We start from the raw sequence: 27,005 nt of genomic DNA on the forward strand, positions 1-27,005 counted from the left end.
TTACTAAAACTGGGACAGGAGAGGAGGAAGGACCAAAGAATGCAGAATGGTGGGTACTGCCTGGTCCTTATGCCTGAGAGCCACAGTCCAAGTCCCAGGTGTCCCTGGGCTTGCTGCAACCTGGTGTGGCACAGAAGCAGAAGAGGTGCCAGGAATTCACTCATTCATTCAATCATTCAGCTGGCATAAATTGTGTCCCAGTGGTGTGTAAGGCACCTTTACTAGAAATGGGGAAGAATCGGGTGCTGCTCTGGTCTAAGGATACAGCTTGTATGGAGTTGTACCTACTCCTGAGGCTACCTTCTACTTCCATCTGTGTGTGCCCCACAAGCTGAAGCTAATTCATCATTGCTGCTTAACAAGTCTTTCGGAATTGACTGGAGGAGGGGGTTGTGCAAGTCACTTCTAATGACACCAAACTGAATCCCCTCACCTGGAAAAAACAAGGAGTGGGTATTGCCTCTGTGTGGCCACACCCTCAGTGGCTCCCCATTCTATAGCAGTTAGCACATGTGTACATCTTCCCCAATGACTGTGACCTCCCTGAGGACAGGGACTATGCCTTTCTTCCCCATGCTCAGTCCACAGTATGACCTCCCCAAATGTCTGCTGATTGTACACTGAGTGATGGACACTCACCCCACTGCCTCTGCTCTCCTGTTGCTTCTGGCCTCCTTGGTCAGGAGGGCTGGCATAGGCTTTCCAGGGGACGCAGCTGAGCCCCTCCTGCTTTCATCTTATCATTGCCCCTCCTTCTAGTCCCTGATCCTGGCTGCCCTGGGACACTATGGACATGGAATCAAAGGAGGCTCCCTGGTCTGAACACATGGTCCTCAGCCAGCCTTGCCCTGTTCCCCAGGCAGCAGGCCGAAGCATCATCTGTCAGTAGTTCCTGGTGATGAAGTGACACAAACAAAAATCCTCAAGGATGGTTCGGAGCCAGCAGTCAAGGATGGTAAATCCAGATTTCTGAGCTGGGCATTAAGGACTTTATTTGGCCCTTGCCAAATCCCCTGGGCCTAGTTGCCCCTGTGTTAAAAGGAAAGAAGGCACCTCCTTAAGGAGGAAATGTGGAATGCATTCTTAGCTTCCTCCATTTGAGGGAAAGGAAGCCTGCTACTTTCAGCTTCATAACCTTATTCTCATGCTAAAATACGTAACACGATAGAATATGCAGTTTAGAATCAGAAAATCTAGGGCTAAATTTTTTTGTATTTTTGTATTTTTATTATTAATGAAATGCATGCTCACATCAAAAATTTAAAACAGCACAAAGTATAAAATAAAAGGTTAAATGTTGTCTTTTCACCATCCAGACTGTCAGTCCCACGTCCCAAAAGAAATCACTCTTCGAGGATCTTAATGCATTAATACAACATGCAGCCTTTCCATTCCACACCCAGCTGAACAACATATACGGCTCCCAAAGCCACTGCACATGCGACAGTGGCTGCCTCTGCTAACCACTCACCATGGCTGGGTGCAAAATCCCTCAAAGCAACGGGCCAGAGAAGTATTATGCAGTAGGAAAGGTGTAGTCTACTTAGGACTCAGTTGTTTGCACTTTTTCTCCACTGTATGTATTACTTTTTATTGCACATTTTCAAACATAATCTTATACTGTAATTTTATCACACCCTTAGATATAATTTAAAACATTCTTTTTTTTTTTTTTTCTTTTTTTGAGACGGAGTCTTACTCTGTTGCCCAGGCTGGAGTGCAGTAGTGTAATTTTGGCTCACTGCAAACTCTGCCTCCCAGGTACAAGCAATTCTCTTGCTTCAGCCTCCTGAGTAGCTGGGACTACAGGCATGTGCCACCATACCCAGCTAATTTTTGTATTTTTAGTAGAGACAGGGTTTCACCAAATTGACCAGGATGGCCTCGATCTCTTGACCTCACGATCCGCCCACCTCAGGCTCCCAAAGTGCTGAGACTACAGGTGTGAGACACCACACCTGGCTAAAACATTCTTAATGACTACATAATTTATGTTTTGTAGGTACACTGAAATGATTTTTTTCCTTTTATTTTTATTTGACACATAATAATTATACATTTGTATGGATACAGAGTGATATTTTAACACATGTATACAAAGTGTAATGATCAAATCAGGTAATTAGCATATCTGTCACCTTAAATATTTACCATTTATTTTATTTTTATTTATTTATTTTTTGAGACAGAGTCTTACTCTGTCACCCAGGCTGGAGTGCAGTGGCATGATCTCGGCTCACTGAAACCTGTTTCCCAGATTCAAGCGATTCTCCTGCCTCAGCCTCTTAAGTAGTTAGGACTACAGGTGTGCGCCAACGTGCCAGGCTAATTTTTTGTATTTTTAATAGAGACAGAATTTTACCATTGATCAGGCTATTCTGGAACTCCTGACCTCAAGCCATCCACCCGCCTTGGCCTCCCAAAGTGCTGGAATTACAGGCATGAGCCACCACACCCAGTCAAATATTTATCATTTCTTTGTAAACATTCAAATCCTGTCTTCTGACTTTTTTAGAATATACACTAAGCTAGCGGCCAGGCGCAGTGGCTCAAGCCTGTAATCCCAGCACTTTGGGAGGCCGAGGCGGGTGGATCACGAGGTCAAGAGATAGAGACCATCCTGGTCAACATGGTGAAACCCCGTCTCTACTAAAAATACAAAAAATTAGCTGGGCATGGTGGCACGTGCCTGTAATCCCAGCTACTCAGGAGGCTGAGGCAGGAGAATTGCCTGAACCCAGGAGGCGGAGGTTGTGGTGAGCCGAGATCACGCCATTGCACTCCAGCCTGGGTAACAAGAGCGAAACTCTGTCTCAAGAATATACACTAAGTTACTGTTAACCATATTCAGCCTATAATGCTACAAAACACCAGAACTTATTCCTCTTGCTTAACTTCACATTGTATCCATTAAGCAACCTCTCTATCCCTCTCTCTTCCGTCCCATTCTCTAATAAATACAATGCTACTCTGCTTTTTTGAGCTCAATATTTTTAGCTCCCACATATGAATGAGAATATGTAGTATTAGAAGATCAAGGTTTTGATATCCTTAAAAACTCTGTGTTCTCAGGTAAATTACTTAATATTTCTTAGACTCTGAGTCAAGTGATCTTAGTAACCCTAAGGGTATGACGAAAATCCTTATATTTTTAAAAGTGCAATTCTATATTTTTATATGAATATTAGAAGTTTTATTATGTAAGAAACATAGCAAAAACAACAGTAAGCTTTCTCAGAGGCCTGAACGACAGGGGTAAGGCCCAGGTAACCAAAGCTGAGCCCCTTCTTTCCAGAATGTTCTGATCTCCCTACGGAGTTACCATCATTAAAAACACTTTTGAACAATGAGTGGCCAGTATTTTCAAAGCATTTTACATCAGTTGAATGTCCCCTGACAGTCGGCCCTTGGCTGTGTTCATTTCTCTCTCTAGCCAACCCCCAAAATAGAAAGTCTATATTCTTCCAACAGTCCACACAAGTTAATTAAAATGTTGTTTCTCTCTGCTTTGGTTATAATTACATTAACTCATCTTAGTGTCGATAGTTATCTTTTGCTGTATTTTATGAGAAAAAAATAGAAATCCAATTATCAGCTGCTAATCTAAAACATGGGTTCTATGGGGAGAGGCAGACAATGAAAAAGGCCTGCTGTGGCAGGAGCTGGCTTGAAAACCACTAGTCTAGGTATGAAACTCACTGAGTTAGCAGAGGTTCTGGAAGATTCCAATCTGAAAAGGAAATTACCTGCTTCACACATCCAACAAGAATTTCTGTCCCTGTGGATTCTTCCAGGGAATAGAAAAAGCTTTTGTGTTATATGTAAGATAAAGAAAAGAGTGACTCAGAAAGGATTTTCTCATTAGGATTGGCCCAGTATTGAAGAAATAGTGACAATAATTTCATTTTATGCATCTCAGTGAAATGGAGACTCCTAGATTCTTTACTCCGCACAGTTCTTTCTATCTTGAATTCCAGGACTAGGACTGGCAAATATTTGGCCTTTTCTTCTCACATCTGCAGCTAAGCCCAGATATAGCCTCACAAGTCCTTTCCAAGATGAGCCCCTGGATGGCCGCTACTCATTGACTGGAACTGATATAAAAGGAGGGTCCCTATTTTCCACCCCAGTCCTTTGCCCTGGTACATGAGCCCCAGATAGAGCCACACACTGTGCCACCTGTAGATGAGGATACTCCAGCTTCCGGGGAGTTCCTGGAAAGGCATCAAGTTTGCAGCTCCTAGGATAAAGAGGGGGTGCCTGCTGGCTCTGGAAAAGTCCAGCATATCAGCTGTCCAGCAGGAAAGGGGTGGGGAGGGAGAGCATAGGGAGTGCTGTCATTCTATCCCTGGAGGCATGAGTGGCAGGGAAACTTTTTTTTTTGGTTTACAGCACAGGCTGCTCTGGAAATTCAAACCCAGTAAGAGGCTTTGAAAGTGACTCAGTACCCAAATAGTGTACCTGAAAATGAAAGAAGATTATCTTCTGATACTAATGTCCTGGAGATGACAGACAAGAAAAAAGTAACGGGACAGAAATGACCCTGGTGGCCTTGAGATATGTGCTACTGACATCATTCACTCAGAATGTTTTCTGTTGATCTGAGCAGAAGCCAGCTGAATCTTAGCTGTAGAGTCTACGGTGAGCTTGATGCATTTGACAAGGCTGGGCCTCCAAAGTGGCTATTTCTCCCATTCTCCAGCCTATTGTCCCAGTACAGGCCACCATCAAATCAGTGCCCTCTCTGGGGTGCTGCAGACCTTAGAACATGTGCCAGTTTGGAGTTGACAGGTGCCTGTCTCACCTGGGACTCCTTTCTGAGTGATGCTGTCTACCACTTATAGATAAAACTGATTAGATAGCTTATCATGGAATTCCCATGGCAATTTCACTTTCCCACTCTGTACATTCGGTTATGACAGACTAGATTGGGGAGGGGAGAAGGGTGGGAGAAGAGGGTGCTTGACATAGGGCAACCAACTCATATGTGGCCAGTGGTTTCTGACATGACCAGGTTGAAAAAAACAATCAGATTTCTTCTCTGGAAAATTTAAACTAGAAGAATAGAAAGAGCTTTGTGGGTAGGAGCAGAATGCATATATATTTAGAGAGGAGCCATGAGCTAGGACTTTGGGTCTGTGAGATACCGTAGCAAGCTGCAAACAGCAAAGAAGAAGCCCACAGAGAGAAGCAGAGATGCCAGGAGACAGACAGGATGTCACCCAGGAGGGAGAACATCAGAGAGAGGAAGTGGTCCCTAGAGCCTCAGTCCCGATGGCTTCCTGATACCAGTCCCAGTCTGTGCTGCATCCTTACAATTAAACTCTCTTGTCTTCACATACGGGCAGACAAACAGTTCATAGTGAAGGCAAAAAGGGCACCACCATGAGTGGTTTGTTTCCTGGAAACTGTCGGTCTTCTTGGTGCTGTCATGAAGCTAGTTCTTTCTGGCCAAATGACAGGCTTCCTTAAGGGATACTTTCATGGCACCTTCCTGATCACACAAAGAAATCATAGATCAGAGAGCAGACAGAAAGCAACCCAAGTGCAGATGCCGACAGTGTGAAGGAAAGGACTATCTGGAGTAGGTTAAGATTTAAAGGGGAGACATGGCAAAAGGAATTGAGAAGGGAGGCAAGGAGGAATGGAAGGAACAGCACTAGCCCCTGCAGCACCTAGAGCGCAGACAGAGAAAGAGCGGATGCAGCAGAGGATGTTTAGAAGAGGCAGCAAGAGTAAAAAAACAGTATACAAACACAAAGTAGGGTGTAAGGACAGAAATAACATGACCATAAATGAGGAACTGCAGCCAGGGCACAGTTAGCCCTTGTGATGGAGGCAGGCCTGCATCCCCACAACTCAGAAAGAGGTTTGGAGATGGTAGCGGGGTCGGTGAAAGTCATGCGGAATACATGAGGAGAAATCTAAAAGGTTGACAAATTGAGACCAAACAGTCTGGCTATGGAGAGATGGCAGTAGTAGTCATCCATAATCTACGATTTGTTTTGCAGACATACTCTGAATATTAAGTTACAATTTAGATGTCACTTATTTTCAAAGTACCAACTAAAGAACCTACAATAGAGTGTTTTCTATACACTCTGCAAATAACTGCTTCTTCATGAACCTGAACCCACCAAAAGGTAACTGAATTGGGCCCAGGCAGGGTTACTCAAGTCGCACCTATGCATGCTAATCCTTAGCTAGGAAGAGTAAGAATGGTTCCAAAGTGACAGCTGAGCTTAAACATATACACATATCTAGTTTTCCGAAAAACACATTTTTCCATAATAAGTTCCACCATGTTCAACTTTAACTTCTCCTCTACTTATCCAGGAAATTTCTTACTTGGATCTCCAGGAAGTGGTAGGAGTGGAAATATCATTCCTATGAATAATAACTATCACGCCACCTGAAAATATTTGTCTAGTGCTTTCCTCCATGGTTATTTAGCAAAATTCTCAAAGCATGCGATTCTTGAAAAATGCTTCTAGAATGTGCAGAATTTAAATATGGGGCCATGCTCTATTTGCAGATCAAGGAGCTCTCTTTCTTCAACTAACAATTACATGCCACTGGCTCTATGCCAGGTTTTGAAACTTTCACACTAGGTTCTGGAAACACAGCTTAGTTTCTCTTTTAAAAATCAACAACAAGGGACCAGGTGTGGTGGTTGAGGTCTGTAATCCCAGCACTTTGAGAGGATCACCTGAAGTCAGGAGTTTGAGATCAGCCTGGACAACATGGCAAAACCCCAACTCTACTAAAAATACAAAAATTAGCTGGGTGTGGTGGCACGTGCCTGTAGTCCCAGCTACTTGGGAGGCTGAGGCAGTAGAATTGCTTGACATCACTGCACTCCAGCCTGGGTGACAGAGCGAGACTCCATCTCTAAATAAATAAATAAAATATATGGGAGAGAATATGCCTAGATCACATGCCAAATAGGATGCCATTTTATACCAGGTACTTGAGCATCTGAGGATTTTGGTATCCTCAGAGTAGTTCTGGAATCAATCTCCTGTGGATATTGAGGAATTATTATTCTGGAGAGCAAACCTACATGAGCAGACCAGGGCAAGGGCACTGGATGCTCTGCCGCACGTGGAGTGGGACTGACTTAGGTAGAAGGAGAATTGCTGATCTGGTGTTGCCAGGGGATACCTCATGCCTAGTCCCTAAAACAAGTTAACCAGGAGGGCTCTGGACTTTCGGGAGAGTTTTGCAGACATGACAGGGTCTCCACAGAACTTGGGGTGCTTTATGGTTCCTGGAATTGGAATATGTCACGCTTTGATGTATTCTTTAACAGTCTCAGTAATTAAGAAGGAAAAAGAGACAGAGAAAAAAAAGACATTTCATCAGGAACTGGCACCCTTCTGGATACAATAGCAAAAGCTTCTGCTAAAAAATCTACATAGCCTTCAATTATTCCTTTGGGCCTGGAAAGTGGACAATTGTGGCTGAACAACCCAGAATCCTACTGGAAATGCCCCACTGTTATGCTAAGTATCCCCGTTCAACAACTGGCTCAGACATGGAGTCCCTTCTCAGGAAAAATCTGTGCCAAGTACACAGCTCCACTGAGAGTTTCAGGAAGCCACAGTTCTAGTGACTAACTATCTACCTAAAGAGAAGGGCTTTTGCTACTGGTACTGAAGGCAGAAGGAAAGGGAATGAGGGATGTTGGCTAAGGGAGAGATGTCATCACCTCTACCTGACTCTCTCAAGCACAGAAAGGGTATTCTAGAGGCAAATAATCTCCTTCTGTGGCCAGAAAGAGACTATCTTAAAACCTTCCTAAGCCAAAGAAAAAGGAAAAAAAAAGATTGTGTTTTAGTTAAATTGGAGAATGTGCAAATTGTATCCTGGAACACTCCAGATTTTTATAGATTTTCACAGAAAGAGTTCTTGGGGTTAAGACATTACAGGAAAAGTATCCCTGGAAGGGAATGGGCTACATCATTTTGAAAAATCATATTATTTTATGGAACAAGGCTGAGTCTGCCGTTCATCAGCACTACCTAAAAGATGTTCCAACTATGTCTGTCACCTTTTCTCAATTCAGATAGAGAAAGACTTTAAAAAAATTTTCCGTGGGCTCAATATTTTCCTTCCTGAACAGTTCAAGGTGAATCAAGAGATTAAAAATAGGCCATAATATATTATTGTTCTTAGTTAAGACATTAGTCACATTGTACTCCTGGACTCACACTTCCAGAGCATCTTTTACCCACGAATTGCCATATGCTTTCCAAAGTTAACATTTTATTGATGGATAAAAATAAAATGGAGATGTCTAAGATGGGAAAGGGTGGAGAGAACACTCAATTGGCAGCTTCTGAAATCCTTTCCAACCCTAACTAACTTTCTGTCATAGCTAGTCAAGTGACCTTGGATAAGTTACTTTCCCTTTCTGAATTTCATCTTCATAATTATAAAATGGGAGGTCAGATACCTTCGAGCTTTAACATTCTGATTTGGTTAGAGAATGTGCAGCACAGCCAATATTCTCTTTTTCTTTGAAGGAGGCCTGTGCTATCTAATTATAGTAGATCTTGGCATTTACATATTTGACATCTATGGCTTTGACTATTCCCAGAGACCTCAAAGGTCCAAGAGCTGCAATAATCTGTTATTTTGCAAAGGCGTGCTGAGAGCCTGGGGTGTAGGAGCCTGTTGCTTATTTAATGAGTGAAATTAGTGTGCAGGCAGAACCCATGCCTCCGTGAGGTTCTGTTGTTGTATGCTACAGTCTTAAAGGTTGTAAATCTCAAGAAGCCACGATAGTGACAGTTACAAAGGTGAGGATTCTTCTGGATAATGAAGACATCAATAATATGCCTCTTAAGTGTCAAGGGTTTATTGTAATATGGATGCAAATTAATCACGTATCTATCCCCACTTCACCTCTGTCGCTACTACATCTTTAACGAAGGTTAATTTAGAAACTTTAGTGGTACCACACACATTGCAGGGAGCTCTCATTGCCCCTTTATTCAATCGATCTCAGCCATACCCCTTCTTCCATGTTCTTTGACTTGTCTCTACTCTTCGATCCTCTCCACTTGACACTAAGATCCTTGAGAGCTGAAATGTCAGCTTGTCTTATTCACTGATTTAACCCCAGTGCCTAGTAATGTACCTAGTACATTGCAAATATTTAACAAATGTTTGTTGAATGACTGAGCACCTTCTGTGACAAGGTACTGTGTATTATTTTCATATTTATATTTAATATTCCCTTGAAGGATAGAGGATATTATTTCTGTTGTCCAACAAAAATCTGGTACTCAGGCAAGTGATGTGACTTGTATAACGTTACTGGTGAGTGATGGATTAATATCTGCTTTCATATTCCAAAGCTCATGCTTTTCTATTCTTCCAGGCTGCTAAAAGCACCTTTGAAGAAGCAAAGCGTAAAACCAAACACGTGCATTCGTGGATCCTATATTATTGAGAGAGCCTGGCCCTATTATTATTGAGGCCTGGCTTCAACTTGATTATATTTAGGGGAGTATAGTGAGGATGATTTTCAATGCTACCAGGCTTGGTAGGTAAATAAAGCTACAGAAAGAGGGAGAGGTTAGAAAGGGGAGTTGTTCCAAGTATGACACAACTTTGTCCAAGTACCCTGAAGGTGTCCATCCCGGTTTCCAGACTGCAACGGCAATTAGCACAACCTCTGGGTTCTTGCTAAGTTGGGGTTGAAAGTTGGAATTAAAAAGCAAGCAATCATCATTCAATTAAGCAAGTTGTTTGAAAAAACCACTTCTTTTTTTGGCGGCGGGGAGGGGACAGAGTCTTGCTCTGTCGCCAGGCTGGAGTGCAGTGGCGCAGTCTCTGCTCACTGCAACCTCTGCCTCCTGGGTTCAAGTGATTCTCCAGCCTCAGCCTCCCGAGGAGCTGGGACCACAGGCACGTGCCACCATGCCCAGCTAATTTTTGTATTTTTAGTAGAGATGGGGTTTCACCATGACCAGGATGGTCTCGATCTCTTGACCTCGTGATCCGCCCGCCTCGGCCTCCCAAAGTGCTGGGATCACAGGCGTGAGCCACCACGCCTGGCTGAAAAACCACGTCTTTGCTGGATCTCCTGGTTTGGTTAAGAGCTTTAGAATCCTTCACCTTCAAGTTGGGACTAGCAGCATCCAGAGCTTGTTAGAAATGCAGAGTCTCAAGCCCTCCCCTAGACTTTCTGGATCCCAATCTGCCCTTCAGTGAGATCCCTGAATGACTGAATAACACATTAAAATTTAAGAAGCATGACTCCAGAAGATATTCTAAGGTTCTTTCTAGCTCTGATATTTTATGTTTAGATTAGTAATCTTCATAGTAATCCCAAACTAGCATGCTCCTTACACAGGATCACACAAAGAGCTAAATAACCTAAACAACTCAACAGTGTCTTCTGAAAAATATTGTTAATTCATCAATATTACTATTAAGAGTCTTGTTATTCAGTATATACTATGTACCAGGTACACTGCATATAATACCTTGAATCATCATAATGGCCCCGCAAGAGAAATATTATTATCCTCACTTTGCAAATGAGTAAATGATTTCATAGGTTAATAAAATTTCCCCAAACTACATTGTCAAGTCAGTAGTGAAGCCAGAATCCTAAGTGCAGAGTACTTAGAGCCCATGATTTTTCTGTTTCATAATATTGCCTCTAGTTGTAAAATTGCAATTTAAAATGGCGAGAATAGGGTGCCTTGTGAGAACAGATGAGCAAGTTTTGGACTCATTATTCTGCAATGAATGAAGTCTAAAAAATAAGTGAAAGGGATGGATGGGAACATAGATTTGTTTGCCAAACCTTAGAATATCTAGACCAGAATCTCAAACTTCTAGAGGTTGACATACATTTAGAATGACTATCACCCAGAAGTGATCATTTGTGAGGCTCATTTACACCAAAGTATTATACAAACTGAAAATGCAAATGAGCTTGAGGAAGGTTTAGTCATATTCAGAGATCCTAGGTGCATAATTGATTATTAATAGAACGAGGAAATTAATAGAATGAAGTAAGCCTCTGATCTCTAAAAAATGACCTTTCCGTGCCATGGGTAGAAAGGGCACTGAATCAGAAGAACCACAAGTCTGTCAAATCATGGCAAATTTTGTGGTCCTAATGTCACTTAATGCTTAACATGACTTCTTCCATACTGACATTGCCATAATCGTGTGAAATTCCACGGAGTTTGTTTTCCCAGTGAAGCCCTGTCCTTCACTCATGTGTATAAACACTCTCCCCAGAACACATATAAATGGATAGTATTCTCCGGAAGGCGCAGGTTTCTACTTACGTTAACAAATGATTATCCTTCCCAGCAAAATGACTAAACAGAGCCCATTTGTCAGTGGCCATTTCCCTTCAGGAGACAATATCCCCTGATCCATTTTTGGCTAGTGCAAATACGACCTACACTGAGTACTTGTGTCTATGGTTCAGAAAATCTTAGAGCTGGAAGGAACTGCAAAAAGGTCTGACCCTGCCTTCAGTCAAGGAAACTATTGTTATTCCCACTTTGCATATGAGAAAGTTTAGTTCCAGAACCACGAAATAACCTACCCAAGGTCACATTATTAAGAAGGGATTGAGTAAGAACAGGGGCAGAGTCGCCCCGGGTCACTCAGCTCTGTCACCAGCAGTGCCCAGCTGTTTTTGAGTTGTCTCATGGCTGGACCTGGGCAGAAGCACTTCTAGGACACCTCTCCCTAGCTTCTATGGGCCCCGCTTTTCATGAGTTCCTTCCTCCTCCTCTTCTAGAAGTTGTATGGTTTCATTTCCCACTGAAGGTGTAATTAGTAGGTTCTTGAAACAGTTCCCACTTCCTATATGCTCCTTTTACTCTTCACACCGTCTCCTGCCACTGCTTTTACTTGTGGATATGTGCAGTCATTCAGAGGCCGTTCCCATTTCTCATCTCCTCCCTTCTAGGCCACCCTGGAAATTCTACTTTCTCATAAGCTGCAAACCCTGGGGAAAGTCGCTCTGCTTTCCCTTTAAAGCTAATCCACCTGGAAAAAGGACAGAACATCTCATTTGCGAGAGGGTTCAGTGGGCAGAGGCCTTAGGGTAATAGAGGCGACAGAAGTGTAACCCCCACAGTTTCTGAAGGACCGAATGGGGCAGTAACCCGAGAAGAAGTACTTCAGGAGAGTCCTGGACTGTGAAAAGAGATGACCACACAGAAGATAGATTTTCTCCCACAATTCCTAGGATGCTTCTCCTTCACTGCTTAGCAAGATTTTGGAGCTTAGATCTGTGACTAGAGACCAGTAGCCACTGCCCTGGGAGCTCCGCTTCTCCAAGATACCTTCCTGCATCTAAGCCATCCTGACTCAGTTCACCTAGGCTGGGCAAGCCTCATACCGTAAAATAGTCTATGGGCATTTAAAAAGATTGCCAAGTTTCTATAAATTTTGCAATTTCCAAATTAAAGAAGAGGTGCCTGGAATCTACTTATACAGTGCGACTGGCAATCTAGTACCAGGGAACAAAGCCAGTGTCACTTGTTTTCTTGAGACTGTTCTGATTGGGCCATTGCTGCCCAGAATGAAAAGGATTGGTTTCAAAGCTCACAGACACCCTTCATACAAGGAAGGGAGGAAGGAGAGGCCCAAGCAGTTCTCTAGTGCTTCTTAGTCACAAGAATTCTCCAAAATCTGATATCACAAAATTTCTGTCATCCCACATCTCCACCAGTCATCATTTTGTGTTTTACTGGACAAAATGTTCTGTGTCTTTAGCTCTTGTCAAGGATTCCTTGCCCAGAAACAATTTAAAGTGATAAAACTGAAGAAGACTTTAGAAGCAGAACCTGTCCATGGTCTCTGCTGATCCTGCATACCTGTGATGAAACCAAAGTTTGACATTAACACAAACACAAGCAAACACTGTAAAATGCAGTACAGAAGGACAGAAAGAGATGGCAAAAGATGGGGTCAGGGAGGGGCAGAATACAGGAAGGTTACTTACACAGTTTCGTCATTCTTGAATTCCAGCTCCCCGTATGTGTCTTCAAAGTCCTCACCGCCACCCTTGGCTGTCCCTTCTACTGTCCTAAAGGGGACGATGACCGTACCCCGGGCACCTGATGTCCGTAGAACCTTGACCTCCATAACACCAATACTCTCACTGACATGAATAGTATCACATTCAAAAGTGAAGATGCCTGCATGGTCGTCATCCAAGATGGTAACTGTGGCCACACAAGGGGAGGCTAGGACAGCCCGAGGCAAGGGAAGACTGTTGAATATTGCTGGGGGCATCCCCTCCTCTGGCTGCTCCTCCTCTATGCGGACATTGCTCAACCTTACAAAGAAGTGCTCATCCTCCTCAAAAATGTCATCATCAATAATGCCCACAGAGAACTCCTTCTGGGTCTCCCCTGGCTTCAGAACCACCGTACCCTCTGTGAACTCATAGTCAGCGCCTGCGTTGGCAGAACCATCCTCTGTTTTGTAGTCCACATACATGGTCTTTGACATGTCTCCCCCTTTCCTCACCACTGTCAGGAGTACAGCCCCACAGTTCTCCAGGCACTGGTAAGAACATGGGTCAAAGAAGACCTTGGAAATAAAGTCCTCAGGCTCATCGGTGTGCACCTCGCTCATGCTGGAGGACTTCTTGGCTTGTTCTGCTGCATGTTTCTTCAGGATATTACCTGCACCAGTCATCATACGGGTGGCTTGGATCCGGTAGAAGGCCCGGCTCTTCTGTTGGTGGGAAAGAGCATAGTAATTGGCCATCTCCACCAGCTGATCTAAGTCCTTCTCTGGGTGTTTTTGCTTCAGATCCTTGAGAATTCGGATCATCTCTCTGCGGGACTCATCCACTTCCTTTCCTTCCAGGGGCACCAGGTTCCCATCTAGAAAATGGGAATTCATCATTTTCCCATCCATCTCAATGCCCTTAGGGTGGTCACCCTCCGTCTCTATGATAATCCCTCGGTGTTTATCTGTGCGGTACCTTTTGTGCATGTATTTGTAGAAGAGCAGTCGTTTGTCTGCCACCCAGGCCAGAAGGACACACACTGGAAAGAAGAAGAGAGTGAGGAGGCCTTCCCAAACCTGGACCACACCAGGGGAGAAGACCGCCAGAATCATATAGAGCCAGATGTAGGCAAAGATACTCCAAGCAGCGGTGACGAAGAAGACTCGTAGGTGCTTGATCTTGCGAGTCTCTCCGTCTGGGATCACATAGACACAGATGCCAATGATGATGAACATGTTGAAGGCTGCACTCCCTACAATGGTAGAAGGTCCCAGATCACCAGCAATGAACCCGTGACCACACACCTCAATTAAAGAGAGGAGTATCTCAGGAGCAGAGGAACCCAGGGCCATTAGGGTCAGGTTGGAGACAGTTTCATTCCAGACCCGAATAGTAGTTGTGCTGGTTTCTCCATTGGGTTTTTTAATCGTCACCTCCCTCTCTTGAGAGGTGATGACTTCAATAGATGCCATGAAGCGGTCAGCAATGATGGACACCCCAAGGAACATGTATATCAGAGCCACAAAATAGACAATGACCCTGGCAATCTTGTCCCCAAGGGAAGGGTTCTCCGGGTACCAGATTGGTAGGATGACACCCTCCTTGCAGTCCGATGACCCTGAACAGGACTCATTGTTCTGCCCTGTGCTTGGCACATCCCCTGAGCCACCAGCCTCTGCTCGAAGACCATTCAGGAAGAGCACAAAGGTAACCAGCCCAAAATGGAGGAAGGCAGAGGTGAGAGGCTGCAACCTTAACCACGCCATACACGAGACTTAGCCACTGGCTTCTACTGCAGCACCAATGGTCCTCCTGATAAGCCAGAGACCTAGAAAAGATCAGAGAGGCAGGAAAAGGCATGAGGAAAAAGGGGACAGCAAACGGCAGGTTCCCACCAATACAAAATGATGCTTCACCTCCAGTGACATATTGCACTAACATATGGGGCAGTCTCACACTTGGAAAAATAGAAGTCAATGGGAGGCACAAATAGCTGCTCTGTCCTCAAAACCATCTGGTGGAGACTCTGTTGAAAACTGGCTTGCAATAGCTGGGAATACTGGGGATGGAAATGCAGCAATATCCTTCAAGTCCTTTCTCCCAAACCTCTATTACCTGTGAAAGTTCTCAGGAAGCAACTTAAAGTAGGCTGTGTATAACCTGAATCTCCATCCCCACTTATACTCTTTCTGGGGTGTTCAGACTTCCTTCCCCTCTTGTCATTATACTCAAGAATCTTGCATAATGTAGGTTTGCAAGAGTGTATATTGAATTGAATTTTCATGGGCTAGTCCCCAAAAAATTGAAAATCTTGCTCTATGTATAATTTATCTCCCTTGGAAAGAAACTTCCTCCCTGAATGCAAGACTTCTGGAAACAATTTCTAATTCTGAGATACCTTGGGAAATAAGGAGTTGATTCATAGTGAATGCCACCTACCCCATAGTCAAACAGAGGCCCTGTAAGGTGTGTCCAAGACCAAATTCACAGCAGCTCTGAGCCCTGCAGTAAAACCTGCTTATGAGCAGTTTAAGCAGGTAGTTACAGGAAGATGATGATCCACCAGCCACTAAAATTTCAAACCCAAACATGGAAAGGAACGAGTGGTAAAAATCATTATTAATAAAGCATGCAAATGTCTCTCAAATAAGTTTTGTTTGGGGTGATATGCAGCCTCATCTAGTAGCCTCAAACCACTAAAAGGTGAGCTTGAGCTCAGAAGAATGGGAAAAAATGTGATTGGAGCTAGTATACATTCATCTTTCCACTCGTTGCCTCATTTGGGTGGAATGAGAATGAAAATAACCATGCAACAGCTAAAAAAAGAAGAGGGATCTTTCCCCCTCTGCTACAACTGTGTGGGGTACCCTTAGTAAGAAAGGAATGCTGATTTGCATTTACACAGCATCTTAAAGGTTTCAAAGTCTTCATCACCCATATATGCTCCTTTTTCTCCTGTTTCCTGGCTCAGAAAATAGCATCTTCAGCCACCCAGTTACTCGTGCTAGAAAGAAGGTGTTAGTCTTTCTTCCGTCCCTTATCGAATCACTAAACCATATCAACTCTTCCTCCATTTCTACCACCATCATCCCAGCCCAGGCCACCATCACTCCTCACCTGATGAATCTACGGCAGTAGCCTTCTAATGGAACTCACCACTCCAATTCTTGCTAGTTCTCAATTCCACTTTCCTCATATAGCCACAGTAATCTTTTTTAAAAAAACAAACAAACAAACAAACAGACTTAAGCATATTACTCCCCTATTTGAAGCCCTTTAATATCCTTCTCTTGCTCTTGATATAAAGACCAGATTTTTCCTATAACCTTCAAAGCCTTGCATGAACTCACTCCTTCCCATTCATTCCCCTTCATCCCATCACTCTCTCCCTTATTACATTTCAACAACAATGGCCTTCATGTTCACTCCTGGATTACACTAAGGGACTGTCCACCCCAGGACCTTTGTACATGCCATTATTCTCATTACTCATCTTTGAAATGAGGGTTTCTCGTTTGCACTCCCCACTCTTACTAATGTTTCAGCTCTCAGCCCTTAAACAGTGAATGACATAAGAGCAAAGACTGTGTCTCTTCTGTTTATCATGGTATCCTAAGTGGTTAGTAGGCTCTCAATAACTATGTTTTTGGAATTAACAAATGTAGCCACCAAGGAAGATTCCTCAGACATCAGTCTTCTACATTTTGATCTGATTATAACCATTTGCTTTGGAAATACATACACATTTCAAAGACAAATCCTGACTTGATTTTAGAGGCTATGTGGGACCTCTTTAAATTCCCAAAGCCTGTGCTCAAAGAGAAGTTCCCTTCAGGACACAAAACATCAGGGTGTATATTGTACCCATGAAGACCTCCCTCCCAAAGGGCTTTGAAGATTAACTTGGTTTAATCTCCAGAATGGCAAGACTGCCGAGTGCTGACGCCCACATTCCTTGGTGCTCGGGGTGCTGGGGCATCACAACAGGTGGTGGGGGCCTCTGCCTTTGACCTAACTCAGAGGAGAAGAGGTTATGAGGATGACTGTGGAGGAACAGAGTGGTTGAAGATGTTCAGCATCCATCTTCAAAAATAAAGAAAGCTCTTGTCATCAATGATGTGCACAAAGACATTCATTCAGAGGTTTGACACTCACGCACCCTAGAGAAATGTGGAGAGAAAAGGATATTGGCTCCTTACTTTGACCTCTGAAAACCCTGACACTTAGAGGATTCCAATGAGCCCCATGCAGTGACAACAGACGGTGGGCACAGCTGTGCAGCTCTTTCATCAAGAGCCAACCCAAGGACAGCACGTGGCTGCTGTGAGAACCAACCAATCCCAAGGGGGTGAGTATCCATAGGGGAGGGAAGAGAGCTGGTCTTCCAGAGTAAAAGGATGTGGAACATTGGGATGGTAGAATCATCCTGATGAACAGCGGACTTGGAGTCCTATTTATCTTGTGGACCAGGAGAATTAAGGAGGATCACAGCCTTTGTTCTCCTTTGGCCTTGCATACACTTTGTGGCAACAGGATTTTTGGGGGAATGTGCTATTATATGATCAGAATCAGAGACCAGTTTAAAATAACCATTCAATGAGAAAATAAATGAACTGAAGGAAAAGATGAAAGGAAACAAGGCAAGTCCAGGCGCAGTGGCTCACACATGTAATCCCAGCACTTTAAGAAGCTGAGACAAGTGGATTACTTGAGGTCAGGAGTTCGAGACCAGCCTGACCAACATGGCAAAACACCATCTCTACTAAAAATACAAAAATTAGCCAGGCACAGTGGTGCATGCCTGTAATTCCAGATACTTGGGAGGCTGAGGCAGGAGAATGACTTGAACCTGGGAGGCAGAACTGGCAGTGAGCCAAGATCACACCATTGCACTCCAGCCTGGGAAATAAGAGTGAAACTCTGTCTCAAAAAGGAAAAAAAAAAGAAAGAAAACAAGGCAAGGAGGTGGAATGGTTAGTGAATGCATGCGCCCAGTTTTTGAAATTGATGGTGGAAGATGCCCTGTGAATGCCCAGTTCCTCTTTGCAGCCCTGCCAGGAAATGGTTTCTGGTTGAGATGTTAGAGGAAGCAAGAATATCTCCAGTGACTAAGCCAGTGGTCATTTTTTATGTGATTGGCCCTGGCCCAGACACCAATTGAGATAGATTCCAACCTCCTGGGGGTCCAGTTCAACCCCTTAGAGACCCAGATGATCTGTGGTTCCAGAATACTCTTCTCCCTGAGGCATACTCAGGAATATGACTCAACTTGAGACTGTTCCCCCGTACCACCCCAAATAATAAAGACATTCATAACAGTAACCAGCATCCACAAGTGTTTACTGTATGCATAATGCTAAGTACTTTCTCATTTAATTTCCATAGAAACCCTAGAGTTTAGTAATATTTTTATCCCTATTTTATATTTCAGGAAACTGAGTACAAAGGAAATAGTAGAGCTAGAACTCACAGACAGATGACATAATTATGGTTTTAACCACCACATTTTACTAAGATGCTCCACTTTGTTGTAGAACATCCATGGCCTCCAATCAGTTTCCAGTCTGATGTGGACTTAGGAGCAAGATGACTGTCCCACACCTGCTCAGAAGAGAAACTCGCTATTTGGAGGTTGCTTACTGGAGTTATCCTGGCTGCCTGCTGTAGCCTTTCTTTTCTTTCTTTTTTTTTTTAAATTTTTTTGTTTTTTTGACACATTAATCCCATCCTTTAAAGCTGTAGCCTTTCATCCAAATATTCTCCTTCTCATCAGTTCAGTTGACAAACATTGACAAAAGCCTGTGATTTGCTAGACCTGGTATTAGATGCTGGTGGATTAAATGAAAAAAATCAGACACCACGTTTGCTCTCAAAGGTACAATCTAGCAGAAGTGCACAGATGTATGAATAGACACTTTTACTGTAAAAAGTGGAGGTAGGGCAGAATACTGTCGGTATGTGAGGAGGGCACTGAGCCAGCCTGGGGATTCAGGGAGGTGTTCTGAAGGAGGAGATCCCTGAAATGAGTCTTCAAGCATGAGTGGGCTTCAGTCAAAAAAAAAAAAAAGGAAAATGGAAGGGCATTCAAGTCGAAGAGAACAGCCCAGGGAAAGGCAAATACATGGTACATGGGAACATAATGAAAAAGGCTGCTGTGGGCACGGGATTACAAGGCTTGCAGCATGCAGCAAGAGGGCCAGTAGATGAGGCTAGACAGTAGGGAAAACCTCAGTCATGGCAAGCCTTATATGCCGGGCCGAGAAGATGGGGCTTTATTCTAAGGGCAATGAAAAGCCAATGATAGGGTTGCAAACCAAAGAATCACACGATATGGTCTGTCTTTCAGAAATACCAATTCCACCTAAGGGTTTAGGATGGCTGTCAGCGGGCATAGATAGATTCCAACCACCTGGGGGTCCAGGAAGTTCAGACAGAACTCTACTGCAAACTGAACAGATACAGACAAGAACAGTGGGCCTGGGTAGATTCTCCTCGTTATGACCTTCTGTCCCCGTGTCACATTCCTCTCAGCCAAACTGATGCCCTGGCTCAGCCCCCAGCCTCTCATCTCTTTCCCAGATCATCTTCCTAACACCCCTGAGGCCATCTGCAAGGTGTCTGTGTCCTCAGCAGTGGCTCCTGACATCTTTTAATATCACTGGCAAATTTAATTAAAGTCACCGTTCCTCTGCTCTTCCAGATCATTAATAAAACAGTGCCACCAGGACAGACTGAGCAAATTCTCCCTCCTGCTACACCCTCCACTTTCTCCAATGGGAACACTGCTCCAGGCCTGTCACCAGCCTGGGTACAGTCGTCCTGCTCTGCTTCTAAATCTGGGCCCCTGCACAGGCGTCATACCCAATTTATATTAAAGTTTTAGGTGCATCCAGGCTGCACTGGCTCCTACGTGTCACCTGAGTCTACGCACACTGCATGTTCTCCTGTACTTCCTCTGCCTCCAATGGGTGAAAATCAGTGCAGTCCTGTCCTCAGCAGTACTCCTCGAGAGACACAAGAACAAAGCTCTCGACTCTCTCAAGAGCAGGAAAGATGTGACCTCCCCTGCTTAGGTAGCTTGATTGCAACAACTGGAACTTGAATCCAAGGCGGAAAATATAATAATATTAAATATGTGTTTGCATGATTAACTTTTTTGAATCTTCACAATGAAGGAGGTACTATTATTACCACACCTGTTTTAAAGATGGCAAATTAGAACTTGTAGAGGTTAGGTAATTTGCCCAAGACCCCAGTTAGTAAGCAGAAAGGTAAGCATTTGAGTTCTGGCAGTCTGCCTCCAGGACACATGGTGTTACCACCATACTTGGCATATACCCTAGATTTGAGGAATCCTTTGAGCAAAGGCTCAAGGAGGGCAGGCTGAGTCTTTCTAGATGTGGAGGCCCCTAACAAGCTTGGAGGTGCTACATACAGGCAGAGTGGATCCATGGTAGAACCCTGGATTTGAAAACAGACAAGAACTTCCTTTCCAGCCATGTCTCAATGAGGCGTGAGACCTTGGAAAGTCAGTGACCCTCTCAGGACATCAGCTTCCTCATCCATAAAATTCAAGTTGGGTTAGATGATTGCTGTGGCTCCTTCCAGTCAAAGATGCTTTGATGGCAAGAAAGGAAAGAAGTGAAGGGACACATTTATGTTAGGTTGACCCAGAGCCATGTGAAAGCCAGGTGTGGAATTGAGACTCCCACAGAGACCTCAGAGGATAAGGGAATAAGCTAGATGGGGGTGGTAGGAAGAAGGGACTGGGAAAAAGTCAAGGAGAGCCTACATTCTGGATTTACCAGAAGTCCCTTGGACCAAATCCATTTTTTAAACAACTGCTAACCAAACTCTGTGCTAGCAATTGCAGATACAGCCATGAACCACTTCTCCAACCTCTGAGAGTTTATTTTCTGATGAGGGATGAAGACAAACAAGTAATTATAGTAATAACTGATTACAACTATATCTTGGAAAGTGATATGATTTTCTTCTGCTGCTCAGTTTGGTGGCTCTATAGCTACCTTAACCCTTGTGGGCAGTGGCTGCAGTGCAGCAGGGCTTTTAATGTAGAGAATGTTGCAGTCATATGTGAAATAATATTACACTGTTCTTGCTTCTCTGATCTCATGCAATTGTTATATTTTGCCTTCCCTGAAGTCTCTGATAGCTTCATAAAACCTTGCTGACATTCTCCCAGGTACTACTTACAGAAGAGAAAAGAAACTTCCTAGACAGACCAGGGCATCAGCAGGCCCCCATCTCCTCATGCTTTATAAGGATCAAGGACTTGAAAAAAGTCATGACAACAGCAATGATCATATATATTCATCAGGCACCTATTCTATGGCTGACACTGCTCTAGGAACTGTATATCTGTTATTTACTTCCCCACAATGAGACATATCTTGTTATCTGTTTTAGAAATGAGGAGACGGGGCCTCAAAGATTCATAATTTACCCTAGGTCTACTAGCTGAGAAAGTGGCAAAGAGGAGATATGAAACTTGGTGTGTCAAATGCTAGTCTGCTTTTAAGCTCCAGGGGATGAAAGGGATGGTGGAAGAGGAAGCTGGGGATCAGGATCCCTTGGGTCAAGAACTTTGGGCTCCAGAAATCTCTGTGTCTTCTGAGAAACCTTCCCTGAAAATGCCTCTTCCTCTAATTTTAAAGTGAGTCATTTATTCTTTTGGGTTTCTCTAACAATCTGATCACCCCTGAAGCACTTGTCACACTGTACTGGGCTTATCTGTTTACCTGTCCGTCTTCCACACTCTTCTAGAAGCTCTATGAAAAATTTCAACTCAATGTAGAGAAGCTTTTTTTTTTTTCTGAGATGGAGTCTTGCTCTGTCACCCAGGCTGGAGTATAGTGGTGCAATCTTGACTCACCACAACCTTCACCTCCCAGGATCAAGCAATTTTCATGTCTCATCCTCCTGAGTAGTTGGGATTACAGACGCACACCACCACACCTGGTTAATTTTTGTATTTTCAGTAGAGGCAGGGTTTCACCGTGTTGTCCAGGCTGTTCTCAAACTCCTGACCTCAAGTAATCTGCCCTCCTCGGCCTCCCAAAGGGGAAGCTTTTTTGTTTTTGGAAAAATGAATCATCACACTCAATGAAACTCTATTGATAGGGCTAACAGGTTGAACTTGACCTCTGAGGCCCTCTGTGCCTCTAAAATTCTATGATTCAAAGATGCCTGAAATTTGCTAGATTTGTGGAAATCAGAGGACTTATAAGTCCTTGACAGATCTGGGGAGTTACAAACACTGAGAGTAGGCCAGAGAGCTAGGAAGACAGAGGGCTTAGCTCAGCTTAATTTAAGTTTTGTTTTTCTCATTGCTGGGTCGACATCTGCTTTTAAGTCATCCCCCAGTTGGAGACAGTGATGGAACCAGGATCACATTCTAGAGATGGCTGTGCATCTGAATAATCATGGAGTTCTAAAAAATACAGACATCTGGATCCTACTCCAGACCTAAGTTTTGGACTCTCTGGGAGAGGAGCCTAAATATTTGTTTTTGAAAAGTTCCTTAGTTGATTTTAAGATACAAACAAAGTTGAAAACCCTGGGAGAGAAGAGAAGGAACCTCACCAGACTATGACATTTGCATCCCAGATTTCTAGCCATTAGAGACTTTCTTTGGATTGAGAGAAGGACTCTCAGCAGATCATGCGTTGACTCATAAATGGGTACCACAAGACATTTCTATGCATTGGACAAACATCCCTTCCTCGTGGAATCTCACTTGCTTTCATACCTTGCCAAGAATAGTCAGCATCAATTCTCTACCCACCTAAGCAGACTTTCCCTTTGTCTTTCCCTAAGCTTGCTGTCTACTTGGTTTATACTTGTACTGAGGAAATATAAAAGATCCAGAATTCCCTTGTCTTTGTAGGAAAATGATGCTACTCATCCACTTTCAGCAAGTTGTATTTCTAATTATTTTCCCTTCAGTGATAATAGCTTAGGTGCACGCCTTCACACTTCCTTATGGCCTCTTTGTTCATTCACTCGCTCGCTCAGTTATTCATGCATGCATTTGTATGGAACACAGCTTATGTGTCACAGGCTGACTTTCACTGAATTATGGTGAGAAGTTTACTCTCATTTGTTCCAAACTCATTTTTTTCCACACACTCAAAAAAGTTAGAATATAAGTTCCAAGAGGGTAGAAATTTTTATCTGATATGTCTGTATCCCCAGTGCCTAAATCAGTGCCTGGCATACCGTAGATGCTCAGTATATATTTACTGAATGAATGAGTACATTGAATGAATGTGCAAAAATAGAAGGGATAATATCCAGCGATTTCTCCCATCTTTGGCAGTGTTCAAATTGGAGGCAGGAGAACCATCTGTCAGGGATTCTGTGAGCAAGGTTTTTTGGATTTGAGTAATATGAACAAAATATAATCCCTCTAGGGAAGCACACACTTCACTGGAGAACAATGACAGAAAACCAAATAATTACAACAAAACAAGTACCAGATTTTGAAGCATTTGCAACATGCCAAGAGATCACAAGAAAGGAAGGCATAGCACTGCCTGGGATCACTGGGGCTAGTTGCAAGAACCAGCTTAACATTAGCTCTAAGATTTAAAGAATGAATAGGAATTAACTGGGTGGAGGCCAGTGCACCTCAAACAAAGACCATAGGAAGCCCAGGCTAAAGGGCGTGGAAGCCTGAACGAGCAGTGTCTGTTTCCAGAAGGATGAGCACCATGGCTGAAAGACTTGAGAGAAGCTGTGGAGATAAGTGAGGAATTGCTGGTAAGAGGCCTTGTGTGCCTGGCCAAGAAATGTGAGCATTCTCTTGGAGGCAATAAGGGAGCACTGAAGGTTTTTAATCATGGGAGGTACAAGATCAATGTTTTTCTTTTGGATAGGCAACCTAGAGTGATGACAGTGTGGGAAATGGGTAGGTGAATGAAAGCAGGGCAGGAAGACCAGTCCAGACTCTCCCAGGATTGGGGTGAAAGGCAAGGGAGACCTGAACCAAGGCAGTGGGAGAAGGGCTGCCAGGGAAAGTGTGGACTTCAGAGGCACTGAAAGCAGAATCATTGTAAGTTGGAGACCAATGAAAATAGAAGATGGTGGTAAAAGAGGAATGAAGAGGCCTAGCAAGGACCACAACGCATCAGGCCCCATCTTCCACTGGCCCTGCAAAGTTCATCCTGATCCTGAGACCCTCAGGCCCCAAGAAATGGAAGCTGAAGAAATCAACACAAAACCATCCAACTTAGGTATCTTCTTGGCTTTAGAGTGTTCCTCAGTCTAGTCAAGGGAATAACCATTTGTGGATTTGATAGTCCAGACTGTGATAAGCTCTGTGAGATGCACTGATGAAGCAGGCCGGGCCCCCTCTGGAGTGACACACAGAAAAGTACATGAGATCAGTAGTCAAGTGTGAGCAAAGGGTCTGCGGACTTAAACACTGCCTAAAGGTTGTGGAGTTAGACGTCTCAGATCTGTTCAAATGACCATGCAGTTTCACACAGAAGAAAATGAGCCCATGGAACATATTGCTCTTAAGAAATAGCACTAGCTAGAAAGGTAAGAATTATTGGTAAAAGATCCAAAATATTGAGATTAACTCAAAGTCTAGAGTGGCTACAAGAAAGCCTAACACTGTCCATTGATTCATAATGAAAGTATTTGTCGAGCACTTAGTATGTGCCCATTCAGCTGTAGGTTCTTTGAAGATCATTTCTGCCTGGATGCATTCTCAAATTTACTGCGTGCCAGATGTGTCACACTCCATTCTAGCTGCTGGAAATTTAATATTTAATATTACATCTCTCACCTGGACTTCTGCAACAGCTGTCAACCTCGTTCCACCCATTACAATCTACTCTCCACAAAACAGCCAGGAAGTCTCTTTAAAATGTAAATTAGATAGATCATGACATTCTTTGCATCCTCTCTTTTTCTGTGGCATCCCACCCGCTACTGACTTCTCTTCTAGCTTCTAACTTGCTGACCTTTCAAATATCCCACCATTTTGTTTTGCCCCATCCATACTCCACTCCAACATAGATGAAATCCTTGGAAGTTTCTAGAACAGGCAAGCATGTGCCTTAGAACTTGTGCATTTATGGTGTCTCTACTTGGGACAACCTTACCCTAAATATCCACATAGGTCACTTTTAAATTTCATTCAGACCTCGGATGCCACCTCTCTGAGAGGCTTTCCCCCACCCATCTTAGCACAGGTAGTCTCCTCCTCCAGTACTCTCTTGTAACATCACTTTTCATTTTCTTTATACCCCATATTCACTTAATGAAATCATCATTCTTCTTGTTTGCTTGCTTACTAGTTTATCATCAAATATCTACTCTATAGTAGCAGGAATCTTGTCCTTTTTGTTCACCACGGTGTTCCCCGTGCCCTGGCCAGTACTGGCAGAAGGGGTACTCAATAAATATTTGTTGAATGGATGCATAATAACTCTGCAGGAGTTTCATTAAGTGATTCTGGAAAGATGCATCTAGGAGGAGACTTCACACTTCCTGGCAAGCCTTGGGGCAGAGAGGTATATGGTTAGAGCGAATTATCTCAGAGTGCAGACAATTTTGTTCCTTCTCAGGAACCAGTGGGACCACATAGTGTTTGGACAGAAGGCATGAGTCTAATTCCAAACACAGCCCCTTCTTCCAATCCTAGCTCTCTCACTGGCACCTCACTTTTCCTTCAGAGTATGGCATAATGATAAAAGGCACTTATACTGCATTATTCGTTCAATAAATGTTAAGCAATACTATGTGCTAGGGGTTTACAAAGACCTTCTCACTGACAGGATCTTATTTAAACCTTCTTGTGAGGATGATCATACAGAAGAAGAAACTGGGGCTCAATTTATTGCTGAGGGTTTCTATGCCAATAAATAATGGAGCCAGAACCAATCCTTGGTGCTCTGAATGCCAGAGGTCTCCTTTCACCAGGCCTGAAGGAGTGTGTCATGTCTGGAAGGACCAAGAGAAAGCATCCCCTGCAACTGAAAGGAAGTCGGGGCTAGAGTCAGAGAAGGAAGAAACCCAGGGCAGCCTGAAGCAGACGTTGTTCCTGACCTTCACTGCTCCTGAGAGAGAACCACCTGGGCTCTATCTTTTGGGATTATTCATTGTGGGAGGCTGACATCCTTCTGCACTGTTGCAAAGCTATCAAGGGATGCTGGTGCTCAGCCTCCTTTATGTACATTTTTCTCAGACTATTCTCCAGAAGCCAGATGTATTTTAATGCCATTGAATTTATTTTAATTTTTTAAATGTTGAAATATGGAATTAAATCATATCATTGCCTGATGGAAGAACAAATAAAAACTGGCAGGCAGTCAAAGTCGTCTCTCTGAGACCAGGCTGGGTAGTTCTCTTGTACAATCAACTCTAGGGATGCCCCGGGCCCCCTACTGGGGCTACTGTCTTTGCAGATGTGTTCTCTCCTAATGATTTCCCTTTGAGGTTGATTCCTCTATTAGTTCCTTTTCAGGGGCTAAAAGACACTGGCTCAAGAAGAGTCTTCCTGTCTCACTAGGGAGGGAGTACAATAGTATGTTTGGGGTAGATGGAGCATCCGGAAAGTCACTGAGCAGAGTGGTTTTACTAGACTCTCAACGGAGTCTACATGGCTCTAAACACATCTTTCCTGGGGGCTCTATGACAGGCAGCAGTGCAGGAGGTGAGATAAGATGTCTGGAGGCTGGGCGCAGTGGCTCAAGCCTGTAATCCCAGCACTTTGGGAGGCCGAGGCGGGTGGATCACGAGGTCAAGAGATCGAGACCATCCTGGTTAACATGGTGAAACCCATCTCTACTAAAAAAAAAAATACAAAAAATTAGCTGGGCATGGTGGTGCATGCCTGTAATCCCAGCTACTCAGGAGGCTGAGGCAGGAGAATTGCCTGAACCCAGGAGGCGGAGGTTACGGTGAGCCGAGATTGCACCATTGCACTCCAGCCTGGGTAACAAGAGCGAAACTCCGTCTC

General features: G+C 43.7%; 1 protein-coding gene across 18 annotated transcripts in view; it reads right to left on the minus strand.

Moving 5' to 3' along the window:
* The window catches only part of SLC8A3 (solute carrier family 8 member A3), a 154,234-nt gene that overhangs the window by 118,892 nt on the left and 8,337 nt on the right, over nt 1-27,005 (minus strand). For 16 of the 18 annotated variants that reach the window (XM_078335261.1, XM_078335259.1, XM_078335255.1 and 13 more), the window contains exon 2: nt 12,995-14,840. In XM_078335261.1, coding sequence (XP_078191387.1) covers nt 12,995-14,778 — 1,784 coding nt within the window. In that variant the 5' untranslated portion in view covers nt 14,779-14,840. Of the gene's footprint in view, nt 1-12,994; nt 14,841-27,005 lie in introns of those variants that run through there. The other 2 variants (XM_078335264.1, XM_078335262.1) reach the window with 1 other exon arrangement.

The sequence above is a fragment of the Callithrix jacchus genome, chromosome 8 (assembly GCF_049354715.1).
Source record: "Callithrix jacchus isolate 240 chromosome 8, calJac240_pri, whole genome shotgun sequence".
Lineage (NCBI taxonomy): Eukaryota > Metazoa > Chordata > Mammalia > Primates > Cebidae > Callithrix > Callithrix jacchus.